This window comes from Rattus norvegicus, chromosome 8, assembly GCF_021556685.1.
Source record: "Rattus norvegicus strain SHRSP/BbbUtx chromosome 8, alternate assembly SHRSP_T2T, whole genome shotgun sequence".
Taxonomy (NCBI): domain Eukaryota; kingdom Metazoa; phylum Chordata; class Mammalia; order Rodentia; family Muridae; genus Rattus; species Rattus norvegicus.
Window position 1 is genome coordinate 54,174,173 of NC_141541.1, and position 23,456 is coordinate 54,197,628.

At 45.9% G+C, this 23,456-nt stretch overlaps 1 protein-coding gene across 2 annotated transcripts in view; it reads left to right on the forward strand.

Moving 5' to 3' along the window:
• Sik3 (SIK family kinase 3) overlaps positions 1 to 23,456 on the forward strand; it is a 211,128-nt gene that overhangs the window by 155,899 nt on the left and 31,773 nt on the right. For both annotated transcript variants that reach the window (XM_087563721.1, NM_001271216.2), the window contains 2 exon segments: positions 3,628 to 3,752; positions 4,191 to 4,314. In XM_087563721.1, the coding sequence (XP_087419847.1) occupies positions 3,628 to 3,752; positions 4,191 to 4,314 (249 nt within the window).

Here is a 23,456-nt window from a genome sequence, read left to right on the forward strand (position 1 = left end):
CCCATTGCTGAATCTTGTTTGTGATGTCAGCACACATGCTATTGCCGAGTTTGTGTCCTTGTTCTGAGACAGGGCCTCCTCACTGAGCTGCCCAGGCTAACCTCAAACTTCCAGTCCTCCTGCTTTAGCCGCCAGCTAGCCGCCTGGGGTTACATGCTCATAGCATCAAGTCTGGGGTTTCTTTTGATTTTTATCCTACTCACTTATGAAGAGTTTGTACAATGCTTACTGTGTGCAGACTGTGACGTATTATCGGACATTAAAAAGGTTTATGGTATATTCTTCTAGTCCTAGCATTGAGAAGGCCAAAGCAGGAGGATCCTGAGTTAGAGGCCAGCCTGATCTAGGTCAACTTGAGCTACCTGTGTGGCCATAGGGAAATGCTTTCCAACAAGCCGATCAGTTGGTACTGCTTTAAATGTGGTCTCATTCAGAAGCAGCGTTTGCTGTTTGTTTTTGAGACATGATCTGACTGTGAAGCCCTTGATGGCCTGAAACCCATAATGGAAACCAAGCTGACCTCAAATTCATAGATAACCTATCTGCATCTGTCTCCAGAATGCTGGGATTAAAGGCATGAGTTACCACACCAGGCCATAAGCACTATTTCTTACACACTCGTTGTGCTTAAAGACAAGCTAAGTATCATGAAAGAGTGGGGAAAGAGTAGTAGCTTTTTTTAAACTTCTTGTTGAAACATGGGTGCTAATTTATATCCTTGCTCTCCTACCCTCTCATCTCTTCAGCCCCTTTCATGGCCCCAACTCCTTCTCAAATTTAACCCTTGGGGCCTCATCCCTGTCTGTGAAGAGAAGGCTGGCTCTCCCTCTCTTGGCATCTACTAATTGCATGCAGTTCTTCACCTAGAGGTGGGGCCTTGTGAGATTTCCTCCATCCATGATGGAAGGTCAGCCGCTGTTGTCATTGTACAGGTCTCCTTCAGCACCTCTAATAAGTAGTTCTAAAGGAACTAGAGAGAAAGAATAGATTTCTCTAAGGGAGGTAGAATGTTTTAAAAGCTGGAAGAATCACACACACACACACACACACACACACACACACACACACACACACTGAAGGTAAAGACAAGAGTCACAGGGGAATACAGAGAATGTGGGGGGTTGTCTTCGTCAGTGCTCAATTGCTGTAAAGAGACAGCATGACCACAGCAAAAGAAAACATCTCATTGGCTGGCTTCGGAGGTTTGGTCCATTAGTCTCATGGCAGGAAGTATGGCGGAGCACAGGTAGACACGAAGAGCTGAGAGTTTTACCTCTGGATCCACAGGCTGCAGGAAGTTACAGTGACTTTAACTTCTGATACCTCAAAGCCTAGTGATGCACTTCCTCCAGCAAAACCACACCCACATCAACAAGGCCACACCTCCTAATAGCATCATCTCTAAGGGCCCATACAGGCCATTTTTATGGAAACCACCACAGTGATGTAAGAAATTTCACAATGAGGTGTTTATTCTATTGACAAATGGCACTGTTTCCGTTGAACCCTTGTGGTCAGTAAGTTATCTGAAGCAGATTGGGTGAGATGGATTGGAGATAGTTTCTGGTGGGTGGCCCACTGACTCAGCAGTGTGAGAAGGCACTAGTAGTGTTCAGGAGGGGACTGACAGTAATTTTACTGGTTCACTTTTGTGAGCCTTTTTACTATATATCAAAGACCCTGTGCTGAGACAAGAACAAATCAACCTTTCTCCCCTCCACTCAGTAATCAGTAGATGTGAACACGTACAGCTAAGTACAATATAAGGCAGAGTGGAGACTGGAATGTTGGAGAATAAACAAAAGGCTCTGACAACCCCAGGAAGCCACTGATACGATATAAGTTAAAGCTTCATACAGGAAGCAATATTTGACTGCGCCTTGAAAACGGATGGCATTTTAAAGGTGGAAGAGACAGGAACAGGCCAGGCACAGAAAGGAAGTATATAAAGAAAGGCATATAAACACAGGATGTAAGCCCTCTAGTACTGAAGATTAGCCAGGGGTAAGTGGGGGAGCTGGGTAGGGTGGGGCTGGCTATGATGGATCTTAATGACAGGGCTAAACTAGAGAGGAGAGCCCCCTCTCTTTGTGTGTGTGTGTGTGTGTGTGTGTGTGTGTGTGTGTATCTGATTTTGTGTGGTAGTTACTGCACTCTAAAGGAATACCTTAGAAGATGAAAAGGGTGAGATGCTAGGCAAAAGTAGGGGCTGGAAAGATGGCTTAACAATTCAGAACACTTGCTCCTTCATCGTGAAGACCAGAGTTGAAATCCCTGCACCTATGTGAGACTGCTCTCAAAAAGGCTGTAACTCCACTCCAAGAAATCCAGTTTTTATATGGGCACCCATAGACTTGTGCATACACCCACATGTAAAAGTATTTTTTATTTCCCTGATGTAAATGTTGTCTCAGAGGCTTATTGTCTCTGTCTGCTAACCTAGTCATGGAAGCTTGTAGCCTCAGTACAACCTAATATAGGTCTAGAATGTCTTCAGCCTCTGAAACTTGCTGCTGAATAAGCTCACCCTCTCTAGTTCTTCCTGAGCGCTGGCCTATCCAATTCAGGTGTTCAGGCTCAAACCCCTCTCCAAGCTGACTGATTCAATCTGACCTATCTCCCTCCCTCCCTCCCTCCCTCCCTCCCTCCCTCCCTCCCTCCCTCCCTCCCTCCCCCCTGCCTCTCCTGAATTGTTCTGCTTAGCCTCATACTGACTTTGACTTTCCTTTCTCTCTCTTCTCCTGAGAGTTGAGCATATCCTATTCTGTCAAATCTTTCTCTGATTCAGCACTTTGTCACTTTGTCTGCCACTTAATTAGACATCACTTTCAACATGGGCACTTCCTTCCACAAACGTTACCCTCACTGTTTGAGGTTAAAGGTGTATACTAAGGACTTGCCTGAATTCTATCCAGAGGGATTAAAGGTGTATACTAAGGACTTGCCTGAGCCACACCACAACTAGAAACAGGATTTTCCAGAAAATAACACAATCTCAGGTTCCCAGTGTGATCAAATATCCTGCAACACCCACACCTCCACATACATGATTTGTTTTTTAAGTTGACAGATGGAAACAACGTGGGAACAAAGCCAGTGTCTTTAGTAACAGAGCACAGAAAGGCAGTCTTAGCCAGCAGGTCCTTGGTGGAAATTTTCTCTGGCTAGTTAGAAAGAAAAATACAGAGGGCCAAAGGAGACAAAGCTGCCAACTGGAGGGCAAAGAGTTGGAGAAGGGAAAGAGGCTCGGGGTAGGTAGATATATAGCCTTCAGATTGCTGCAGGGAGTGTATCCCAGTACAGGGGAAAAGGCAGGGGGACTGCCATGAATTCAAGGCCAGCCAGAGAGGCTGGGGTGTAGTTCAGGCTAGAGTCCCTCAATTAAAAAGTTTTCCAGCGTGGGTCTCCCCTCCCTTTCACCTTTCCCCTATCCTTCCCCTTCCTTTTCCAGGTGCATACGTGTGAGGCAGATGTTGCACTTGACCCACTTCCAGCGAGCTCAGGTGGCTGGCTACTTACTACCTAGATTTGCTATTTCAGTCTGGTGACAGGGCTCTGAGCTCCACCAACCAGACACCAGTGTCTGCTGGGACGCTGACATGAGTGTCGTTCGCTTGCCTTTTCTAGACTTTGGCTTCAGCAACCTCTTCACTCCGGGTCAGCTGCTAAAGACGTGGTGTGGCAGTCCTCCCTATGCCGCACCAGAGCTCTTCGAAGGCAAGGAATATGATGGGCCCAAAGTGGACATATGGGTGAGTATGTCCCTTCTTACCACCCGTCCCCCTGCAGATGACAGCTGTCCTACCAGAAGGCACCATACTGCGCAGGGATGCAGAGCACGTTCACACACCGCACTTGCAGTCCCCAGTCTCCTTCAGCCCCCAACTCACGTGAGCCTTGGATTTCAACTCCAGCCTTTGCATCTGCAGAAGAACCCTGCGAGGGCCTGAGCAGATGATGCTTGTACTCTTTCTTCAGAGGCTGTGTCTGAGAAATGTTTGGGATATCACCCTAAATCTATGTCTGGAAGCCAAGAAGAATGTTAATTGACCTTGACAGTATTGACATGTTTATCGTAACTGACATTTTATAAAGTGAGGACAAGTTGGTTCCGTCATCTTCACATACACTAATGGCCTCTTTTGTTTCCTCTGATGTAATTACCTGTCTGTACTCTGTTTGGGCTGCAGAGTCTTGGAGTTGTCCTCTATGTGCTTGTGTGTGGCGCCCTGCCGTTTGATGGGAGCACACTGCAGAATCTGCGGGCCCGTGTGCTGAGCGGCAAGTTCCGCATCCCGTTCTTCATGTCCACAGGTAAGGGACGCACCGGCACAAAGCCATGTCTGGGTTTGTGGAGAGGCAGGCATGTGAAGTCATTTCACAAGTGTAGTGATGCTGGGTCCATGGCCATTTGACTGCTTTCTAAGCTGCAGCTTGCCCCAGCCTCTCCAAGAGGCAAGGTTCCTTAGGAGCAAAATGAGCCACCCGCTTTGGCTCAGGAACCTGGGCTCTGGTCAGTACCAATTTGTTTGAGCTATTGTTTCCTCGGTCTAAGATGGCTGAGGGTTTTGCATGGCTCCTGACAATACAGATTAGACTAACTGATGTGTGAGTCACTGGTGCCATCACGTCGATGCAGTGGGATCGACACGTGTCTCACCTGCCCTCCCTCAGCCTCCACTGCAGTGCGGGGCTCCACTGTTGGCGCTGATGCCCAGGGCAAAGCAGGCTCTTCATCTTCATCTAGACATGGCCTCCTTTCCTAGATCGCTAGTCCACCTTCAGATTCAAACTAGGTAGGAAATGTTTTAAGTAAGTGGGCAATAGGATAATAGCTTTTTGGAAATTCTAACCCTGAAAACCAACACCAGAAACCCAGATGTTAGAGTTAGCAGACAACTGAGAACCTCTGTGGGTTGGCCTCAGTTTGGAATGTATTTGGTTAGTTGGTTCGGGATTTCTTTGTCACCATTTCTGTGCGTATAAGAGGTCGTGTCTGAGGCACTATAACAGTGGTACCTTTTGTCTAGCTACTTTCCTCTTAAGGAGGAAAGCATGCACACCTTTAGAATAAGTAGGTGGAATGTGGGCTCTGTTTAACTGAGTCATCTCAGAACTGATGACTTGGAAGGTCTTGTGTCAGTTGATGATGGCGCTCCAGAAAAGGGCAGAGGAAACCTTTAGGATAGTAGATGGGACATCAGTCAAAGAGGTACAGTTGGGAAACATGACATTTCAGGGTCAACTGGAAAGGAAGGATGCTGGAGGATCACAGCCCGAAGGCCCCAGGGAGGGAGCAGTTGAGGGTGTGCCTGAAAGGAGGTGTTGAGAATGTAGACTGCTTTTTCTCTGGTGGAAGGGGAAGAATTAGAGGCTCTTAGCAATAGAAAATAGTATGGTTAGACCTGTGGGTTTTTTTCTAAATTTTTATTATGAAAACTTTCTTTTAAAGACAATCACTGTAGTTGCTACACTACTTGTTGAAAGGAGAGTGTGTAGCTGTGCTGTGCAATGTGGTGCGGTGCGGTGCTGTGAGGTGTGGTGGGGTGCCGTGCCGTGTGGTATGGTGCGGTGCCGTGTGGTGCGGTGCAGTGGTGTGGTGTGGTGCAGTACCATGTGGTGTGGTGCGGTGCCGTGTGGTGCGGTGCAGTGGTGTGGTGTGGTGCAGTACCATGTGGTGTGGTGCGGTGCCGTGTGGTGCGGTGCCCTGTCCTATAGCACAGCGCAGTGTTGTGTAGTGGAATGCTGAGCAGTGCTGTGTTGTCCAACTCAGTGTGGTGAAGTGTTGTGTGGTGCAGGCTCAGTGATGGTGCTGTAGCAAAGAAGCGTGCTTGGTAGGAGACTTGGAGTACAAGTGCATGCTGGGGTGGCTGTTCCCAGACGGAGAGAGAGAATGATTCGGGAAGGGAACGTTGCTCACACTGCATGGTTGTCACGTGCGAGGCACTTTACAGACATTAGCTCCCTTCGGTATTATGAGCTGCATGAGGTTGTTACCCCACTTTGCTGGTGATACCACAACCAGAAGAGGGTGAGCACTGTCCCCATTAGAACAGCTTACTAGTGGCTGAACTAGAATTTGAACCAAGGCAGTCTGTCTCCAATAACATTTGATATTGGATTTAATGTAAAGAAAGAATAGTTACAGGTAACCCCAAGGTTTTTACCTGGGCGACAGAAAGGATGGATTGACTACTGAGTCCAGGTAAACTGAGGATAGATTATCAACATTTTGGAAAGATGTTTTTAGAAATGTCGAGTTTGAGGTGCCTGTTAGCTGTCTACATAAAGGCTCTGGTCAGCATCTGAAGAGGAATGAGTTCTAGCTTAGGATCCTATCTGAGCGTCATCAGAATATACCCTAATGCTCACTCCCTCTGCATCTCAAGATGGTTAGAGATGAGAACGGTGAAGAGGGTCAGAAGAATGGTTAGGCAGGAAAGCCAGAGTCTGCTGGTCTTGAAGACAAGTGAAGCTGTCCCAGGAAGCTGAGGTAGAGGACTGAGAACCGAGAACTGAATACTGGATTTGGAGGAGTGGAGCTCACTGGTGAGGTTTTGGTGCCGCCGCCACAGGAAGCAGATACATGAGCACAACAGGACTGACCAGAGTGCAAGTCACAGGAAAGGAGGAAGCCTTGACTCTTCCCAGCTTGACTGCACAGCGATAGAGGCAAAGAAGTGTGCACTGGGTGGCTCCAGCCCTGGTCATCAGATGTCCTGCCAGTAGCTGCATTTCCTGTTGTCATGGTGACTGCATTTTACCATTCCCTTCTAGGGAAAAAAATTAGGACAGTTTTAGGTTCACAGCAGAATTAAAGGGACAGATGATGTTCGGATGCCCCCGCCTCACTTCCCACAGCTTCCCTACTACCAGCAAGCGCGTGTGTGTGCACACGCACACACCCCTCACTCAGAGCCTGTCGTTTACAAGAGGGTTACACACTGTGGGGGTTGTGAATTCACTGGGCTCTGACAAATGTATAAAGACTCATCCACCATGATCATGTCAGACAGAGTAGCCCCACCTCTGGGATGATCCTGTGTGCTTCTCCTGTTCCTCCCTTCTCTTTCTCTCCCCACTGGTGATCATTGTCTCCACACATTTTTGCTTTTCTAGGATGTGATGTGGGTGAAGACACCATGTGTTGCATTTCTCATTGGCCTTCCTTCCACGTAGGAACGTGTACAGGCGTATAATGTCTGCTGTGTCTTGCTAGCTCATTTCCCTTTAGTGCTGAATACTCCCTTGCCTGGATGTACCACAGTTTATCCTTTTGCCCACTGATGAGTGTCATGGTTGCTTTCCAGTTTTGACAGTTTGTGGCTAAGGTTGCGGCGATATCCTTGTGCAGACTTTTGTATGGACACACATTTTCTGCTCGCTTGAGTAAACACCACGGAGCATGACTGTGAGGCCATATGGTAAGAGCTTGTTTACATACGTAGTGGGCTGCCAAACGGCCTTCCCTGGAGCTGTGCTGTGTTGTTGGGAGAGTTCTTGCTGCTGCCCTCCTCGCAAGCTTTTGCCTAATTAGCCTGTGGGGCGTGGTCCCCCTCCCAGGTATGGAGTGGTTCCTTCACTCTGTAGCTCCGAAGTCTGTTATTCTGAGCTCTCTTCACCTACACTCTGCATATCCTCGTCGAGCTGTCTCATCAGGTCTTCATTTTTTTTTTTCCCCAACAAAGTCTCACTGTGTTTTCCAAGCTGCCTTTGGACTCCTGGGCTTATGCAGTCCTGCCTCAGTCTCCCAAGGATCTGGAATTGCTCATTTATTCCTAAGGGTTTTTCACTGTCTTCTAAACCCCATTGTTTCTTACTGCCTCTGAGATCCATTCCTTCTGTCCCGAGTGTACTGTCTTTGTCATCCCTGCCAGATTTCTCCTTCTTTACATCTCCTCTGGTCCACATGACCATTCCGAGCCAGCTTATTTACTGCCATGGCTTCACCCTTTCCCTTCTGGAAACAGCTGCCAATTAACTGTCTCCCAGTTCCCTCCTGAGGTCTAGGGCTACATAGACATCCATTTGCTATTTAGCATCTTAAAAAAAAAATCATTGTTTTATAGTCCTGAGACTCAAACCCAGGACCTTGAGTGTGTTAGTCAGGCACTCTATCACTGAACTACAACTGATTACTCAATGTCTTCCTTTAACATCCTGAAATCACAACACTGAAACATTTTCTAAAATTAACTTCATTCCCTATCCACAAATTTGCTCTATTTGGTGTCCCCTGTGTCTGCTTCTGAGGCTTGGCAGAAACAAATCTTGATTGTTTCTTCTCTTAGCATCACCAGAGCCAACTGGTTAGCGAAGGCTGTGTTCAGTCTGCTCTTCCTGTAGCCGCTTGTGTAAAACACGTTGTCGTCTTCTCTTGCCTAAGTTAGACTGAGTCAAATCTGTGGATCTGAGTTCATCCTTGTCTTCTCCGTGTTACTGCGTGAGAAACTTTTGCAGACATTAGTAATAACAACTACACCATGCATACAAGCCTTACATGTACACACATACAAATACACAAATCTGGTCATATCATTTTGTGGTTTAAAAGTGTTTCAGGGGCTGGAGAAATGGCTCAGCAGTTGAGGGCACTGACTGCTCTTCCAAAGATCCTGAGTTCAATTCCCAGCAACCACATGGTGGCTCACAACCATTTGTAATGGGATCTGGTGCCCTCCTCTGGTGTGTCTGAAGAGAGCAATAGTGTACTCCCATAAATAAATAAATAAATAAATAAATAAATAAATAAATAAATAAATCTATCTTTAAAAAAAGAATAAATTTTAAAAAATGTTTCAGTAGTTTACCATTGCCCAAAACTCACTCCTAATATGTCTAGAGTACTGAACTTCAAGAATTTTTACTGCAACCATGATAAAAAATATACTTTATATTATAAGCTAGAACATACATACCTATATGTTTTTAAAAATCAAAATATATTGTTTTGAGACAGAGTCTCATTCTCTAGCCCAGGCTGATTTAAAGTCAAGAACCATCTACCCGGTCTCCTGAGCACTAGAGTTACAGGCACGTCACTAGCCCCACTCCAAGAGCCTCCCTGCTCCAGTGCTGGTGGTCATACCTGAGGCTTCTCCCACTTAACCAATATCCCCAGCCAACCTCCAGCAGTTTTTAAAGGGCCAAGCCACTTGTGTTATGGGCGTCACACTCCAGTGTGCTTTGTTCTGCTCCTTAGGTGCTGGTTGCAGCTCCGTGAGTTGCTCTGAGCGGTGAGGTAAAGCAGTGGTAGCAGAGCTTCTTTGGGAGCTGGCCCTGCCCTGCCTTTGTTAGACCCCTCACTCCGAGCTACAGCCTGTCATCCTAAAGTACTTCTGCTTCCTCGAGTGGTATCTTTTCTGGAGCAGTTCTCTCTGCTCCAAGTACTTCCTTTATTTCTCCATTCCACTCTTGCAGTGCAGACCTAACAAGAAGTTAGGTAAGTTCCAAGGAAAGAACACAGGGCAGGGGAGATAGCAGTCGGCGATGTGCTTACCTCACAAGCACAGAGTCCTGATTCAATCCTCAGCACACAGTTAAAAGTATCAGTTACAGTGGCACATGCTTGTCTTCCAGTACTTGGGAAGTCGAGGCAGGAGCAACCCTTAGGCTTTCTGGCCAGCCAGTCTAACCCACTTGAGTGCTAAGCCAATATTTCTGAGGTCAAGATTGTTTTTGGCCTACACATGCATATTTAAAAAAAGGACAAATCCAGATATTTTCTATATTTTTTATCTTTCTGAACCTTGTCTTACTATTATGACATTTATCAAAATATATTGTAATTGGGGACTGGAGAGATGGCTCAACAGTTAAGAGCATTGTCTGCTCTTCCAGAGGTTGTGAGTTCAATTCCCAGCAGCTGTCTGATGATCATAACCATCTATACTGTGATCTGATGCCCTCTTCTGACATGCAGGTGTACATGCAGATAGAGAGTGTCTGGACAGAACAGCACTTCCTACATCCTGAGTCCATGTCAGAGTCAACTTCTCCTGCCTTGTGCTCCAGAGGCTTCCATTGACCCTTAAAATCAGGCTGGTTGTAGGGGTGCAATGCCTTTCACCTCAACCCTCAGAGGCAGGTGGATCCGTATCAGTTCAAAGCCAGCCTGGTCTGCATAAGACCATGTCTCACAAAAGAAAATAAAAAGGGAAATCAGAACGTACACAATCGTGACTCCTCTGTAGCACACCACCCCCGTCCTGTTTTCTGTTGTTCTGACCTCAGGCTTTAGTCATAGGAAGGCCCTTGTCCTTTCTCAGACTCAGCAGGCATACTCTGCTGTCCCCTCTCTGAGGCCTTTCTTGACCACTGCCACCAAACAGCATCCATAATTGTGTTTGTCTTAACCCTTGTCACAGTTCCACATGCTCTTACTTATTTTCCTGCCTCCCACGTTGTCCCTGTCCTCAGCTGACAGGAGTTTTGGATAAGTTTTGTTTGCTGCTCTATTCCCAGGCCATGGGATAGTGTCTGGGTTCTACACACATAAAGATGTGTTAAGGGAGGAATTAATGCACAGGTTTGTTAAAAATACCACCTACAAAAGCCCTTCCATGGGGAATACTCTTACCCAGACAATGTCAAGAAATTCCATTGTGTACACCTAATCTCAGCACTTAGGAGTGGAAGTAGGAGGCTCAAGAACTGAAGGTCATTAGCTGTTAGTGAGTGTGAGGCTAGCCCGGCCACACGAGATCCTGCTTCAGTCCCTGCTCCACCCTTAAGCACCCACAAAAATAACTACATTTCTCTAAGGCCTTAGAGTTTATGAAGTAGTTTCCTGTATTTCGTCTGCTTTGAACTATGCGACTATGCTCTGCAGTTGTTCCTCTATACTATTTTACTGCTTTCTGTGACGTTGAGAGAAACGAGTTGCCTTGTAAAAGCCACACAGATCATCCCAGTTTAGCCATTCCTCAGATGCTGTATTGTTCTGCTCAACCTCAGTTATAAAAAGGGGGGCGGGGGCAGGTCCATAAACCACTTCCTCTGCTTTTCCAGTGTCCACAGTATTTCCTGTGAGGGATTTGGATATCCTCCGTCTTCTACCACCCTGGCCTCCCAGACCATGCAAGGCTCTTGCTCAATCAGGCCTCCCAAAGCAGGCTGCTGAGAACAGCTCCTGGCAAGTGACTTAGCTTCTGGAACCGCACTCTTAGTGATTACCATGAAAGCTGAGAGACTCTGAGAATGGCAGCATTATTGTCCTGAATACTGTTACTGCATAATCCCAGAGAGGAGGTCCCCGAGTGGGATAAAGGAAAGCTCCATAAGATGGAGCACAGAAATGAGAGCCATTGGAGGAAATGACTCGGCAGTTGCCATCTTACTGTGTGATCATCCTTGTCCTCAGCAACATGCATGAGCTTGGCTTTGTCCTGTACCATAGACCTGAATCCCAAGACCCATCAGAGGCTGGTACTGTCCATGAATGTGAGGCACAGAGGAAGGAGAAATCATGGGATATTCTCGGCTTCCGAGCAGAGACATCCTTCAAGTATCATGGAGTTCAGGTTCAAGGGAAGGATACTGAGAGTCTAGCCCTGGGTCCTCTTTCTGTCTCTGAGCACGGTTGTGACTTACCAGACCTGGAATTAGCTCTTCCTGTGGAGGTCAGAGCTGTCAGGTCTGCTGTCCCTTTTTCTGTCTCTGTCTCTGTTCCGCAGAGGCCAGTGTGGTTGAAGAACGTCCTTAGAACCAGGCCTGTTCTCGGTGGTCACCAGCTTGAGCTGAGCTTATTGGGTTTTGTGAGAAGATGTACAAACTCAGTCAGGGCTGAGAGAGTTTCCCACGTTAGCCTGTGAGACTCGAGAAGATCCTTTCCTCTATCTTTTCTGGCCGAGTCGGATTCCAGAGTGTCTCCAGCTGTGTGGGAGACCAGTCTCTGAAGATGGACACTGTTTCTGCAGGAACTGTGGCATGAAGTTGTCTTCTCATAGTGGGTCAAACCTTGTTAGACACAAGTGTTCTCCCATGGGTATCCTGAGATCAACTAAGGTCACATACTGCTAAGTGGCATTTGTCATGGGCTGGAGTGGGTTTTAACCACCTAGTTTGTTATGGCCTAGGACATCAGATGCATTTTACACAGCTGCATCTCCTGGAGCCTGGCAACACCTGGCAGGAAATACATGTCTTCTCAGTGACTAATCTGAGTGAAATATGGAAGGAACCACAATGCTGGGCATACGGTGGTGCACACATTTAATCGCAGCACTCAGGAGACAGAGGCAAGCAGATCCTCTGAGGTCAAAGCCAGCCTGCTCTACATAGCAAATTCCAGGACAGCCAGGGCTACATAATAGAAACTCTGACTCAATGTTCCAACTTCCCAATTTGTGCCCAAAAAAGCCAGTTGAGAAAGACTTACTACTTGACTGTAGAATCTCCCGTAGGTGCGGTGTTGTACTATTAAAGTGACAGGTAGCTCACCCCTGATGGTCGTATGCACTCAGGAAACCAATGGGCTTTATAATCTTTTGTTATTATTTTGTAGATGACTAGATCAAGTGACACTTCTGGTTAGTTTGCAAAGGTATTTTGAGCCAGCTGGCTCAGGTCTGTTATCCCAGCCAGCACTCAGGAGGCTGAAGCAGGAGGAACACAAGTGAGTTGGACGCCAACCTTGGTTACATAGCAGGTTAGAGGCCAGACTGGGCTACATAGTGAGACCATCACAGGGAAAAACAAAACAAACTATTTGATTTACTGTGATTTGGCTCTCCGAGTCTCTGGTAAATCATGTTTGGTACAGGCCAGTTTTGTTTTGTTTTTTTAAGGTTTATTAATTTTTATTATGTATGCAGCGTTCTGCCTGCATGTATTCCTGCAGGCCAGAAGAGGGCGCCAGATATTGTTTATAAATGGTTATGCTGGGACTTGAACTCAGGACCTCTGCAGCGCTCTCTCCAGCCCCAGGCCAGTGTTTTTGAGTGAGGCTTCTTGGATTAACCCAGAGCTCAGAGCTGTCATCCAGGTAGCATTAGCCTTAGCCGCCTGATGATAAGGGGACTCAGTTTCTTGAGCTCATGTAAGATGAGACCCAGTCTAGCTAGTGTCAGCAGAGGTCTCATCTGACTCCACTCACTGGTGGAAGCCAACAATATATGTATGCATTTGGTTACTAGATTGACTACCTAATAATACGTTTTTAAGTCCATGGATATGTGCTTTGCCTTATCCTTCTGTTAAATACCACCTATGGACAAATGTAGTCCAATCATTTACTTAACAGAGGGAAAATTAATTTACCATGAAGAAACTGCACTGGTGCTGAGTGCATTGAGATCTCTTGTGGGCAATATTTTTGAGTCCTTATTGATTAGACTTCATTGGGAATTAATTAGCTGTAATATTGCATAAGCATTTTATCACTGGGAATGCAAGACCCCACTTACATAATGCTTCTGATGGAGAATATGGCCTGCAGCTACTGCCAGAAAGCTTCCACTTAGAGGACGGTAACTCTGCCTCTTCTGAGTACTCATCAAGAACCACAGCGTCTCCCTGGGCGAAAGCACTGTGGAGAGGAACGAGGCTGGGAATGGGCATCACTTGCCCGAGCCGTAAGTGCAGACAGAGGCACATCTTTAGATTCTGCACTCCATCTAGGGAAGAAAACCTGCAGGGCTTTGGTGTCTGTCCACCCAAGGAATACATCTCATGCCAGAGAGCTGGGTGTGGTGCCACACACGTGTGATCCCAGCACTTGGAAGGCAGAGGCAAGAGAATCACAAGTCACCCTCAGCTATATATCAGTTTCAAGACCTACCTGTGATCTATGAAAACCATTTAAGGGTTGGGGATTTAGCTCAGTGGTAGAGCGCTTGCCTAGCAAGCGCAAGGCCCTGGGTTCGGTCCCCAGCTCCGAAAAAAACAAACAAACAAACAAACAAACAAACAAAAAACATTTAAAACACTAAACAAAGCTAGACCCGCTCATAAGAGTGAATTAGGCCTTGCCCTAGTCCCATTAGTTTACCCAAGTTTCCAGAAAACCAGGGACAAAAGTCACTTGTAGTGTTCCAGTTATTACCATACATACCTGTCAAGCAAACTGTTTTCTGGATTACAGAAACCCTATATAGAGAAATAAAGAAGATTCCAAGTAGAAGAAGTGTGATTCCAGGGGTTGGGTAGTAACTAACCTTGGTTCCTGTGTACTAGGCACAGTTGACCTAACTACCTAATGCTCAGCAGGCTCTCTCCACCCCAAGAGGTAGGCTAAAGAGGGGTGGTTAGGTTGTTGTGAAAATGAAGGCATAGTAAGGATAAGAGATGGTCACTTAGAAAATGCCAGAACTAGGCTTTGAGCCTCAGCCGTCTGGCCCCAGAGAATTCCTAGCCATTTTCAGTTACATTGAGTTCTCAATAAATACACATCGGGTAAGTTTTTACAAGTATTTGGAGAGTCCTGGAGTGGATATCAAAGAAAGCATTAAGAGGAGGCCATGAGATTGCCCGGTAGGTAAAGGCACTCGCCACAAGGCCTGGTGACTTAAGTTCACTCTCCAAGACCACTCCGACCCCACCCCCACAAACACTTAATTACACATTTTAAAAACGTCTTCATTAGTAGCAGATACCTCAGACTTTGGGGTAAGACTGAGATACAATTCTGCCCCACTGTAGTGACAAGAGCAGTCTGCCCTTCCACACATGAGCTACAGCATGGGCAGCCTCTCATGAGCAGGGTAGCCCACGGGGTTCTTCTCAAGGTTGGCATTCATTACAGCTAATTGGGGTGTATCTGGCCCTTAGCCAGGAGCTCCCACTTTCTGGATTTTGATTCTGTCAGAGCTGGAAGAAAGTGCTGGGACAGGTAAATGGCAAGGGTGGTTTGGGGTGGCGTCTCAGTGGCAGAGTGATTGTCTGGTTATGTGCCAGGCCTGAGCTCAAACCAACCCCACCCTGCCAGGAAAGGGAAGGAGAAAGAAAAGTGGGGGGAGTGAAGAAATAGTTATTGTTTAATACATTGAGATATAGGTCAAGGCCTTTCTTGCTGTCTCCCTTGGCCTGAAAGAAGGCTTCACCGTCAGATCTGTCTGAGCTGTTTCCCTACAGGTTCTGTGTTTAGCCACTAGAGTAGCTTCACAGTTCACGATGGAGAACTCTCTCTGTTGTAGACTGTTGTGCTCAGTTCCAGACAACAGTGGGGATGAGATTTGTATTTAATGCAGTCATTTTGCCTAGCGCTGCTGCTCACCGTGTACAACTTGGGATTGATCCGTGCTTATTGAAGTGAAAAGACTAGTCCTCGGCTTCTCAGGAAGATTGGGGGGTAGGGGTACACACACTGTCTTAATATTGTAATACCCCTGTAGAATTGTTTTACTCTATCTTTTTAATGTGGTTGTTTTGCTTGCATATGTGTATGCACCGAGTCAAGGCCTGGAACCACTTAGAGGCCAGCAGAGGACATCAGATCCTCTGGGACTGGAGGGTAGTGGTTGGGAGCTGCCATGTGCATGCTGGGAACTGAACCCAGGTCCTGTGCAATTGCAGCCAGTGCTCACAACTGCTAAACCATCTCTCTCTCTCTCTCTCTTTCTCTCTCTCTCTCTTTCTCTCTCTCTCTCTCTAATGAATCAAATTTTGGTACAATCACTGCCAACTTAGGTCACTACACAAATACTAAAATTTCTGAATATTTAATTTCTAAAATACTAAAATATAGATACTACTTTAAATAGCCAGTCCTTCATCCTTGATTTAGAAATGTGTGTGCAGTTCTATTTTGGCAATAGTCAATCAAAATTTATAAAGTATAAAGTTGATATGGTGGCCCATGCCTGTCTGTAACCCCAAATTTTGGGGGAAGTGGAGTAGGAGGACTATGAGTTCAAGGTCAGATTATAATATACAGTGAAATCGTGTTTGTATTAAAGAGCAAAACAAATTCAGGGGCTGGTGACACACTTGGGAGGCACTGACAGGCAGATCTCTCTGAGTTTGAGGCCAGCCTGGTCTATTCAGAGTGAGTTACAGGATATCCAGGGCCACACAGAGAAACCCTGTCTTGAAAAAACAAACAAACAAAAGCAAAACAAAAGTAAAACAGAACAATAAGGGCAACAAGGAGTGTGAGAGGTGGTGTCTCAGCGGTTAGGGGTGTGTGAGGTGGTGTCTGCTATCCCAGAGGACCTGGGTTTGATTCCAAGCACCTCAAAGTTGCTCACAACCATTTGCAACTCCCATTCCAGGATCCAACGCCTTCCTCTGGCCTCCACAGGTACTGCATGTACATGGTGCACATACATGCAGATAGAACTCCCACAGACATAAAATAATAACACATAATAATAATATAAAAGTATTCAAAATTTTTAAAAAGTGTGTGTGTGTGTGTGTGTGTGTGTGTGTGTGTGTGGCCAAAGGACAACTTTTGGGAATTATTCTGTCCTTTCCCTGTGGGTCTGGGGACTAAATACATGCCTTAAGCTTGGTATCAGGAGCTGCCCCCATTGCAGCCATACAACTCTGGCCTTGGATAAGGCTTTGTCTCGCACACATGGGTCCTCGCTGCATTTGTGGTGAGCTTGCACACTGAATGAATATTTTACATATAAATGTCTTGTTTGAAAACTGTTTTCCTTCTTTTGGGGGGTGGGTTTTTTGAGGCAGAGTTTCTCTGTGTAGCCCTGGATGTCCTGGAATTTACCCAAGATGGCTCCAAAACTCACGGAGATCCACCTACCTCTGCCTCTGAGTCCTGGGATTAAAGGCCTGCAGCACTAGGCCCAGCCTTGGTTTAGATTTTCAAAGGGCAGCCAGGTCAAATAGGTTTCACAGCTGCGGGCTGTTGGCATTGCCAGGGCCTCTCACTTCTAGGGCTTAGTGCACAGCAAAGTGGGGTTTCTAGCTCCAGCCAATGTCTTACCAAAAGCTGCCTTGGTGGAAGCCGAGCACAATGGCTACTGTAAAAACAGATCTGACTTCTCATTATCTCTGAAGAGATGAGGGCCAGGGGCTTATTTCCTGTTCATAGAGAAAAATGGCAGAACCAGGTTTGATGGTGCACATCTGTAGTCCCATCACCTGGAGGGATGATATTGTTGGTGCCAGCCTGGGCTACATAGTGAGAAGTGGCTTCAAAGACAAGGAGGGGAAGAGACAGAGAGGCCACGCCGGGAGGGAATCTGAAAGAATATGAGAATGTTTTATTTGTGGTTTTCCTTTTGGAAAAAGCAGTCAGCATTACTGAGACACTGAGTCACGATCATCTGCAGGTCCAGAGCATAAAGCACCTCGAGTCCTGAACGCCGTGCAGGGCCTCCCAGCCCTCCCACCATCCTGTGTCTGCGGGACCAGCTCTCCTGGTCCATCCCTGACCCGCACAGAGCTTGCGAATAACAGAGGCTGACAGTCATGTGCCAACTTGCATCCAGATTCTGACATGCAGTTTAACTGTTTCAAGTTCTGAAAGTTGTTCATTATCCACAGAAAGGGGTGTTTTAGAGATTTGACCACCAGTTAATTTTTGTTCCCATTTTGGATTTTGAGATTTAGAAAAATAGAGCTGTCTAAAATTTGGATTGCTATAAAAGCAATCTATATGAAGTAAACATTGATAGAACGCATGCTAAAATTGTCCAAAATATAGACTTTGGTGTTGAACACTTGAGAATCCCATATATATTTAAGCATATGTATTGAGCATATGTCTTGTTGACTGGAAAGACTAAGAGATCAAACACCTTCTTCCACACACTTAGAGGAAGCATGGGTTTCTGGATAAAGTTTCTTACACTCTTACAATGTCCTCTGGCACCCAGATGTCTTCTCCTTCCCACCAACTCAAAGGAGCTGTGCGTGTGCAAGGGTCTGTGATTTCGTTTCTTTGAGACTGTTCCTCTGCCGCAGACCCAAAAGCAGGCTTGGTGATGCCCATAATTTGGCACTACTTGAAAGGTTAGAGGATGCCAGGCTTTCCTTCATGGGGTCAGTCCAGATGTGGGACAATCTGGTCCCACAGAGCTCTGTTCTCCTTGTCTGATTCCTTGGTTTGCAATGCCTGATTCGTCCATCCCCACAAGCACCAGAGTTCAGTCTTCAGTAGGACCTTTAATCCTAACCACTGAAATCATTAGCAGGTGAACACACCGCGTGCACACACGCACACGCACACACACACACCACACACACACTCATGCACGTACTTGCACACAGGTTTCCGTGCTCTCCTGCTCCCAGCCTCTCATACATTTGCTGTCATCCCACCTCATGCTCCTTATCATCTCATTCATAGTCCCAACCACGATCTCTCTGCTCCATTTGGAACCTGCTTGTAGGTGACTCTAGTGAGGCCGTTTTTGGAGTTCACAGTTTTTGGTCATCAGCTGAATAAGAGAATTGTTCTGATTTGTTTTTCTAAAGCAATGCTGGATGCTACCTCAAACACTAAAAATGGTGTTTGTTTGTTTGTTTGTTTGTTTGTTTGTTTGTTTGTTTGTGGCAAGGCTTCTCTGTGTAGCCCAAACTGTCCTGGAACTCATTCTGTAGACCAGTCTGACCCTGAACTCAGAGATCCTCCTGCCTCTGCCTTCTGAGTGCTGAGGTTAAAAATCTGTGCCACCACATCCAGTTATTAATAGTGTATTTTTAAAGGTATATTTAGATGAAGAATTCTCTAGGAGGGCTAGTGGAGTGGTTCACTGGATAAACGCTCTAGCCACACAAGCTTGCTAAGCCAAGTTTATTTCCTGGACCACTGACCAGACCACCCTACCTTAAAGGTTGAAGAGAATCGAATTCACAAAGTTAGCCTCTGACCTCTACACCCAGGCCATGTGTGCATGCATGAGTGCACACACCCCAGAAATCCAAATGCCTAGAAGACTGAGGCAGGAGGACCATGAGTTCAGGATTAGCCTGAGTCTGACTTATCTCAGAAACAAACAAGAACAACAACAAGAATGAACAGACTCTGCTGCTTAGTATCTGCTGAAGTTTCTTTTTTTTTTTTTTTTTTTTTTTTCCCGGAGCTGGGGACCGAACCCAGGGCCTTGTGCTCACTAGGCAAGCACTCTACCACTGAGCTAAATCCCCAACCCTCTGCTGAAGTTTCTTTCTTTTTTTTTTTTTTTTTTGGTTCTTTTTTTCGGAGCTGGGGACCGAACCCAGGGCCTTGCGCTTCCTAGGCAAGCGCTCTACTACTGAGCTAAATCCCCAACCCCTCTGCTGAAGTTTCTTAATGTCTCAGTTTCAACTTCTTACAAAATGTAGATTCTAATAGGTGTCGTGTACCGGTTGAATACTTAAGGGATTTAGTACTATGCCTGCCACACTACACACAACTAACATCAGCAGGTATGTCTCTGAAGGTATCACTCTACTGACATTTCATTTCCTTCTTTCTGCTTTTGACCCCATACAGCAGCAGACCTACATCTTTAGTAAAATGATGGTTTTCTGGCAACTCCAGCCGGAAGCATGGTAATGACTATGTTATGTTGTGACTTCTTGGGTATTTTCTGTCTTGATTTTTGGTTTTGAGGTTTGTTTATTTGTTTGTTTGTTTTGAGACAGTCTCACTTGCCCCAGAACTCCCAGCAGTGGTCACGTAGCCCAGGCTGGCCTCAAACCTGTGGTAGTCAGCCTCCAGGTGATGAGCCACAGGCATGAACAGTTGCTCTCCATGTTTGTTACTTCTGGTTTGGGAACCAGAACTTGGCCTTGATGCTTTTCCTGTCCCAGCTCCCAGATACTGAGATTCTAGGAATACCGCCACAGCTAGCTTCTTAGGGCATGCAGTTGTCAGCAAGGTTTGTCAGCCACTAGTGCTATGCTCCTACACCTACCATTTGGGAAGACATGACTCATGATGGGACGTTGGTGATACATGGTTCTAAAAGGTACAGTTGCTGTCTTTGAAGCTTCTTCAAACATAAGTCTTTGAATGACATCCTGAAGGCCACCCATGTGACACGTTTATAGTGAAAATGAGATTACCACATTGTACACAGACCATTCCTTTATCACTCACAGAGTTTTGAGAATTGGGGGTAGGTGGCCAAGGAGTACCTTATGTCCCCTTGTTATCCAGAATAGTGATCGGTAAAATTAGTAGCTGAGACCTTGGTGTGGCCTTGCCTGCACATAGTACACACCCTCCCTCAGCTCCTCAGATCGCCCATCCAAGTCTCATCCACACTGATCAGAGAGAACCCTTTTCTTCATTGGATTATGACTTCCAGATCACATCTTGACACACAGAATCTGTCTTAGGCCTTGCCTGTGGACCATCCCTCAGACACTCGAAGGACAGCCCAAAACATCCCCTCCTGCTCACATCTGCCTTTCTCCATGGTAAATAAGCCTCATAATTCTTAAAATATTTCACTTGTTCTCCTGTCACAGGAATGAAGTGAATTTTTACACACACAGTGTTTACACACACACAAACACACCCTTACACCCTTGCTTAGCATCCCTCTCAAGCCAAACACCTTCAGCCTCCTTGAGAAAATTCTCTTCAAAGACAAAGGTGTTTGTTACCATCTCAGATAAAGTTGGGGACAGTCTTCATTCCATTCAGAAGGAAGCCCATTCCTGAAAGTCAATGTCTGTCAGCTCGGCAGGCCCCACACTGCACATCTTGTAGTTAGCACTCCCTAGGAGGTGTCTCAGTCAGGGTTTCTATTCCTGCACAAACATCATGACCAAGAAGCAAAGTGGGGAGGAAAGGGTTTATTCAGCTTACACTTCCACATTGCTGTTCATCACCAAAGGAAGTCAGGACTGGAACTCAAGCAGGTCAGGAAGCAGGAGCTGATGCAGAGGCCATGGGGGATGTTACTTACTGGCTTGCTTCCCCTGGCTTTCTCAGCTTGGTCTCTTATAGAACCCAAGACCACCAGCCCAGGGATGGCACCACCCACACTAATTGAGAAAATGCCTTACAACTGGGTCTCATGGAGGCATTTCCTCAAGGGAGGCTCCTTTCTCTGTGATAGCTCCAGCTTGTGTCAAGTTGACACACAGAACCAGCCAGCACAGGAGGATTGTGTTCCACAGGCCCACGGTGATTTGGCTGAAGAGACTGCCTGGACTCGTGTGGGAAACAAACAAAAGCAATGTCAAGTGGGGCAGAGGCTGCCTCTCTAGCATGAGCGTAGAGCATCTCTGCTGTGTCCCACAGTCCTGGGTCTCAGCAGCAAAAGCTGTGTACCCTCTGGGAAGGGACAAGTGAGGAGCCACTCTCCTCCGGCGGGCGTCCTGAGGGCTGGCAGATCACCCTTTGCTCTGCTTCATTCTCCTGCTGCTCACTTGAGTGTCCTGTGGTTGTGGTTGTAGGTTGGGAAGCGGTCATTGCTTTCATTTTCACCCTCTTCCATATCTTGTATAGAATAGCGCGTTCAGATCTCATCTGAATTTAATTTTATAAGCTATATGATACTGAGAAAATGTGGCTTGATACTGAGTTCGGCCATGTTTCACCCTCTGCAACAGATGAAACGTGTTAGCTTCTGATCATCTGCCAGGTTCTACTCCGTATGACAGCTAGGATCAGCACACTTGCCCTTGTGCCACCGACACAAAGCGAGGTCCCTAATCTGGGGAATTGATGTAAACTCTTTGCCTCCTTGAATAATCACACATTAATGCAAGTTTGTGTACATAAGTTCATAATTCCTTGTGAATTTTTTTTGTGGTGAGTATTTCAGGGTCTCTTAGGATAAGAACTGTTAAGGATGACTGAGCAGAATTTTCAAAATCCTGAAATTAAGGTTTGCATTGGGACGTATTATGACAGGTTCTGCTTTTATTTGTTTGTTGTTTAAAGAAATTGCCTAGAAGAAGAACTCTTTGTTTTAAAAAGCAAGCCTGTTACAAACATTATGTGGCCTTGGTCCCCTGATGTCATAGGATAAATTTTGTGTAGAAAGACCAAAGAAAAAGAGTGGACTGCCACCTAGAGGCTTGAATAACAACATCGCAACTTCCAAAGCATACCCTGGCCTCCCTGCATTGAACTTCGTGAATTAAGAACACCTACTTCTCTCTCTCTCTCTCTCTCTCTCTCTCTCTCTCTCTCTCTCTCTCTCTCAAATGATGACAGACTTGTATGTCATAGATGCTACACTGCTGGGTCTACACTTGCTACATAACTTTAGACTGGAGACACCATAGTCTTTCAGATAGGAATGGCCCTTGAATATACCTTTGCTCATAAAGCAAAAACAAACTGGTATTTTTATTGAGCATCTGTTTTGGATTTCTGAAGTTATAATACAGTAAAAATTAAGAGTAAATCTTTTAAATGACTCTGAGTATATCTTTCATGATAGTGATGCTACCAGAAGTCCTATAGAAATTGCAGTGTTGAATCTGTTCTGGAAAAAAAAAAATAGGTGAATAGAATGTACATCCTCCCAATGTCGCCTTATAGGACAATCAAGAGCGCATCCTTATGGTAGCCGAATGTATTAACACTTCAATCCTGTTTGCTCATTTACAAATGAACCTTTATAGAACCTACTCTAGGATAGTTCTGAAGATGCAGTGAGATGAAAAGTACTTTCACAATATAGTCTTATTGATATGAATATTCAATATTTACTCATATATTCAGTTCCCATCAGATATATAATCATTTTTGGTATTGGATAGTCCATATTGCTTATGGCAGTAGAAAAGACCCCGGCCTTGCATTGTGACAGAGATAGCCAACAAGTACAAATATGAACAAGAGAAGTCTTTAAATAATAAAGAAAAGTCATGTGACACAGTGAAGAACAACTGAGCCTGTTTTCATGTCAGAGGTCAGGGATGAGTTTCTGAGGAAGTGACAGTTAAACTCTTGCCTGCATGACAGGGAACCCTCCATGAGAAGACCTGTGGAGTATCCATTCCAACTAGAGGTCTAAGCATAGAGGCCAGACAGTGGAGAGAGCTGCATTGTGGGAAATTAGACAGTAACCTTTTAGGCCCAGGGCTTGACAGTTTCATTTTGAGATCATGAGAAGAAACTATAGAGTTACTAAAGTGGTGTTGGTCTAGCCTTGACCTTAAACAAATGCCAGTGGAGAGTAAGACTAACGGAGCAAGAACCACGCAGAAAGACTGCCTAGGAACCTTTTCTGCTGCCCAAGCAAGCAGTGATGGCTGGGGAAGGACTGGTGTGGTTCGGGTAGATTGACCCTTTCGACTCTGCAGGATTGAGGCAACATAACAGCTGTGGTTAACGGCACCACGTCAGGGAGGGGCTGGGGAGATGATTCTTTGGGTAAACTGCTTGTGTTTGCTGTGTTTGGATCCCTAGCACCCACGCAAACATAGGCATGGTGGTGCGCCTGTAATCCTAACACTGAGGGGGTGGGGTGTGTGCGAAGATCTCGGGTTCACTGGCCAGCTCATCTCCCGGAGCTGGTGAGCTTCAAATTTATGAGTCTCTGTCTCAAAAAATATAGTGGAAACAATTGAGGAAGCCACCCTACCGTTACCTT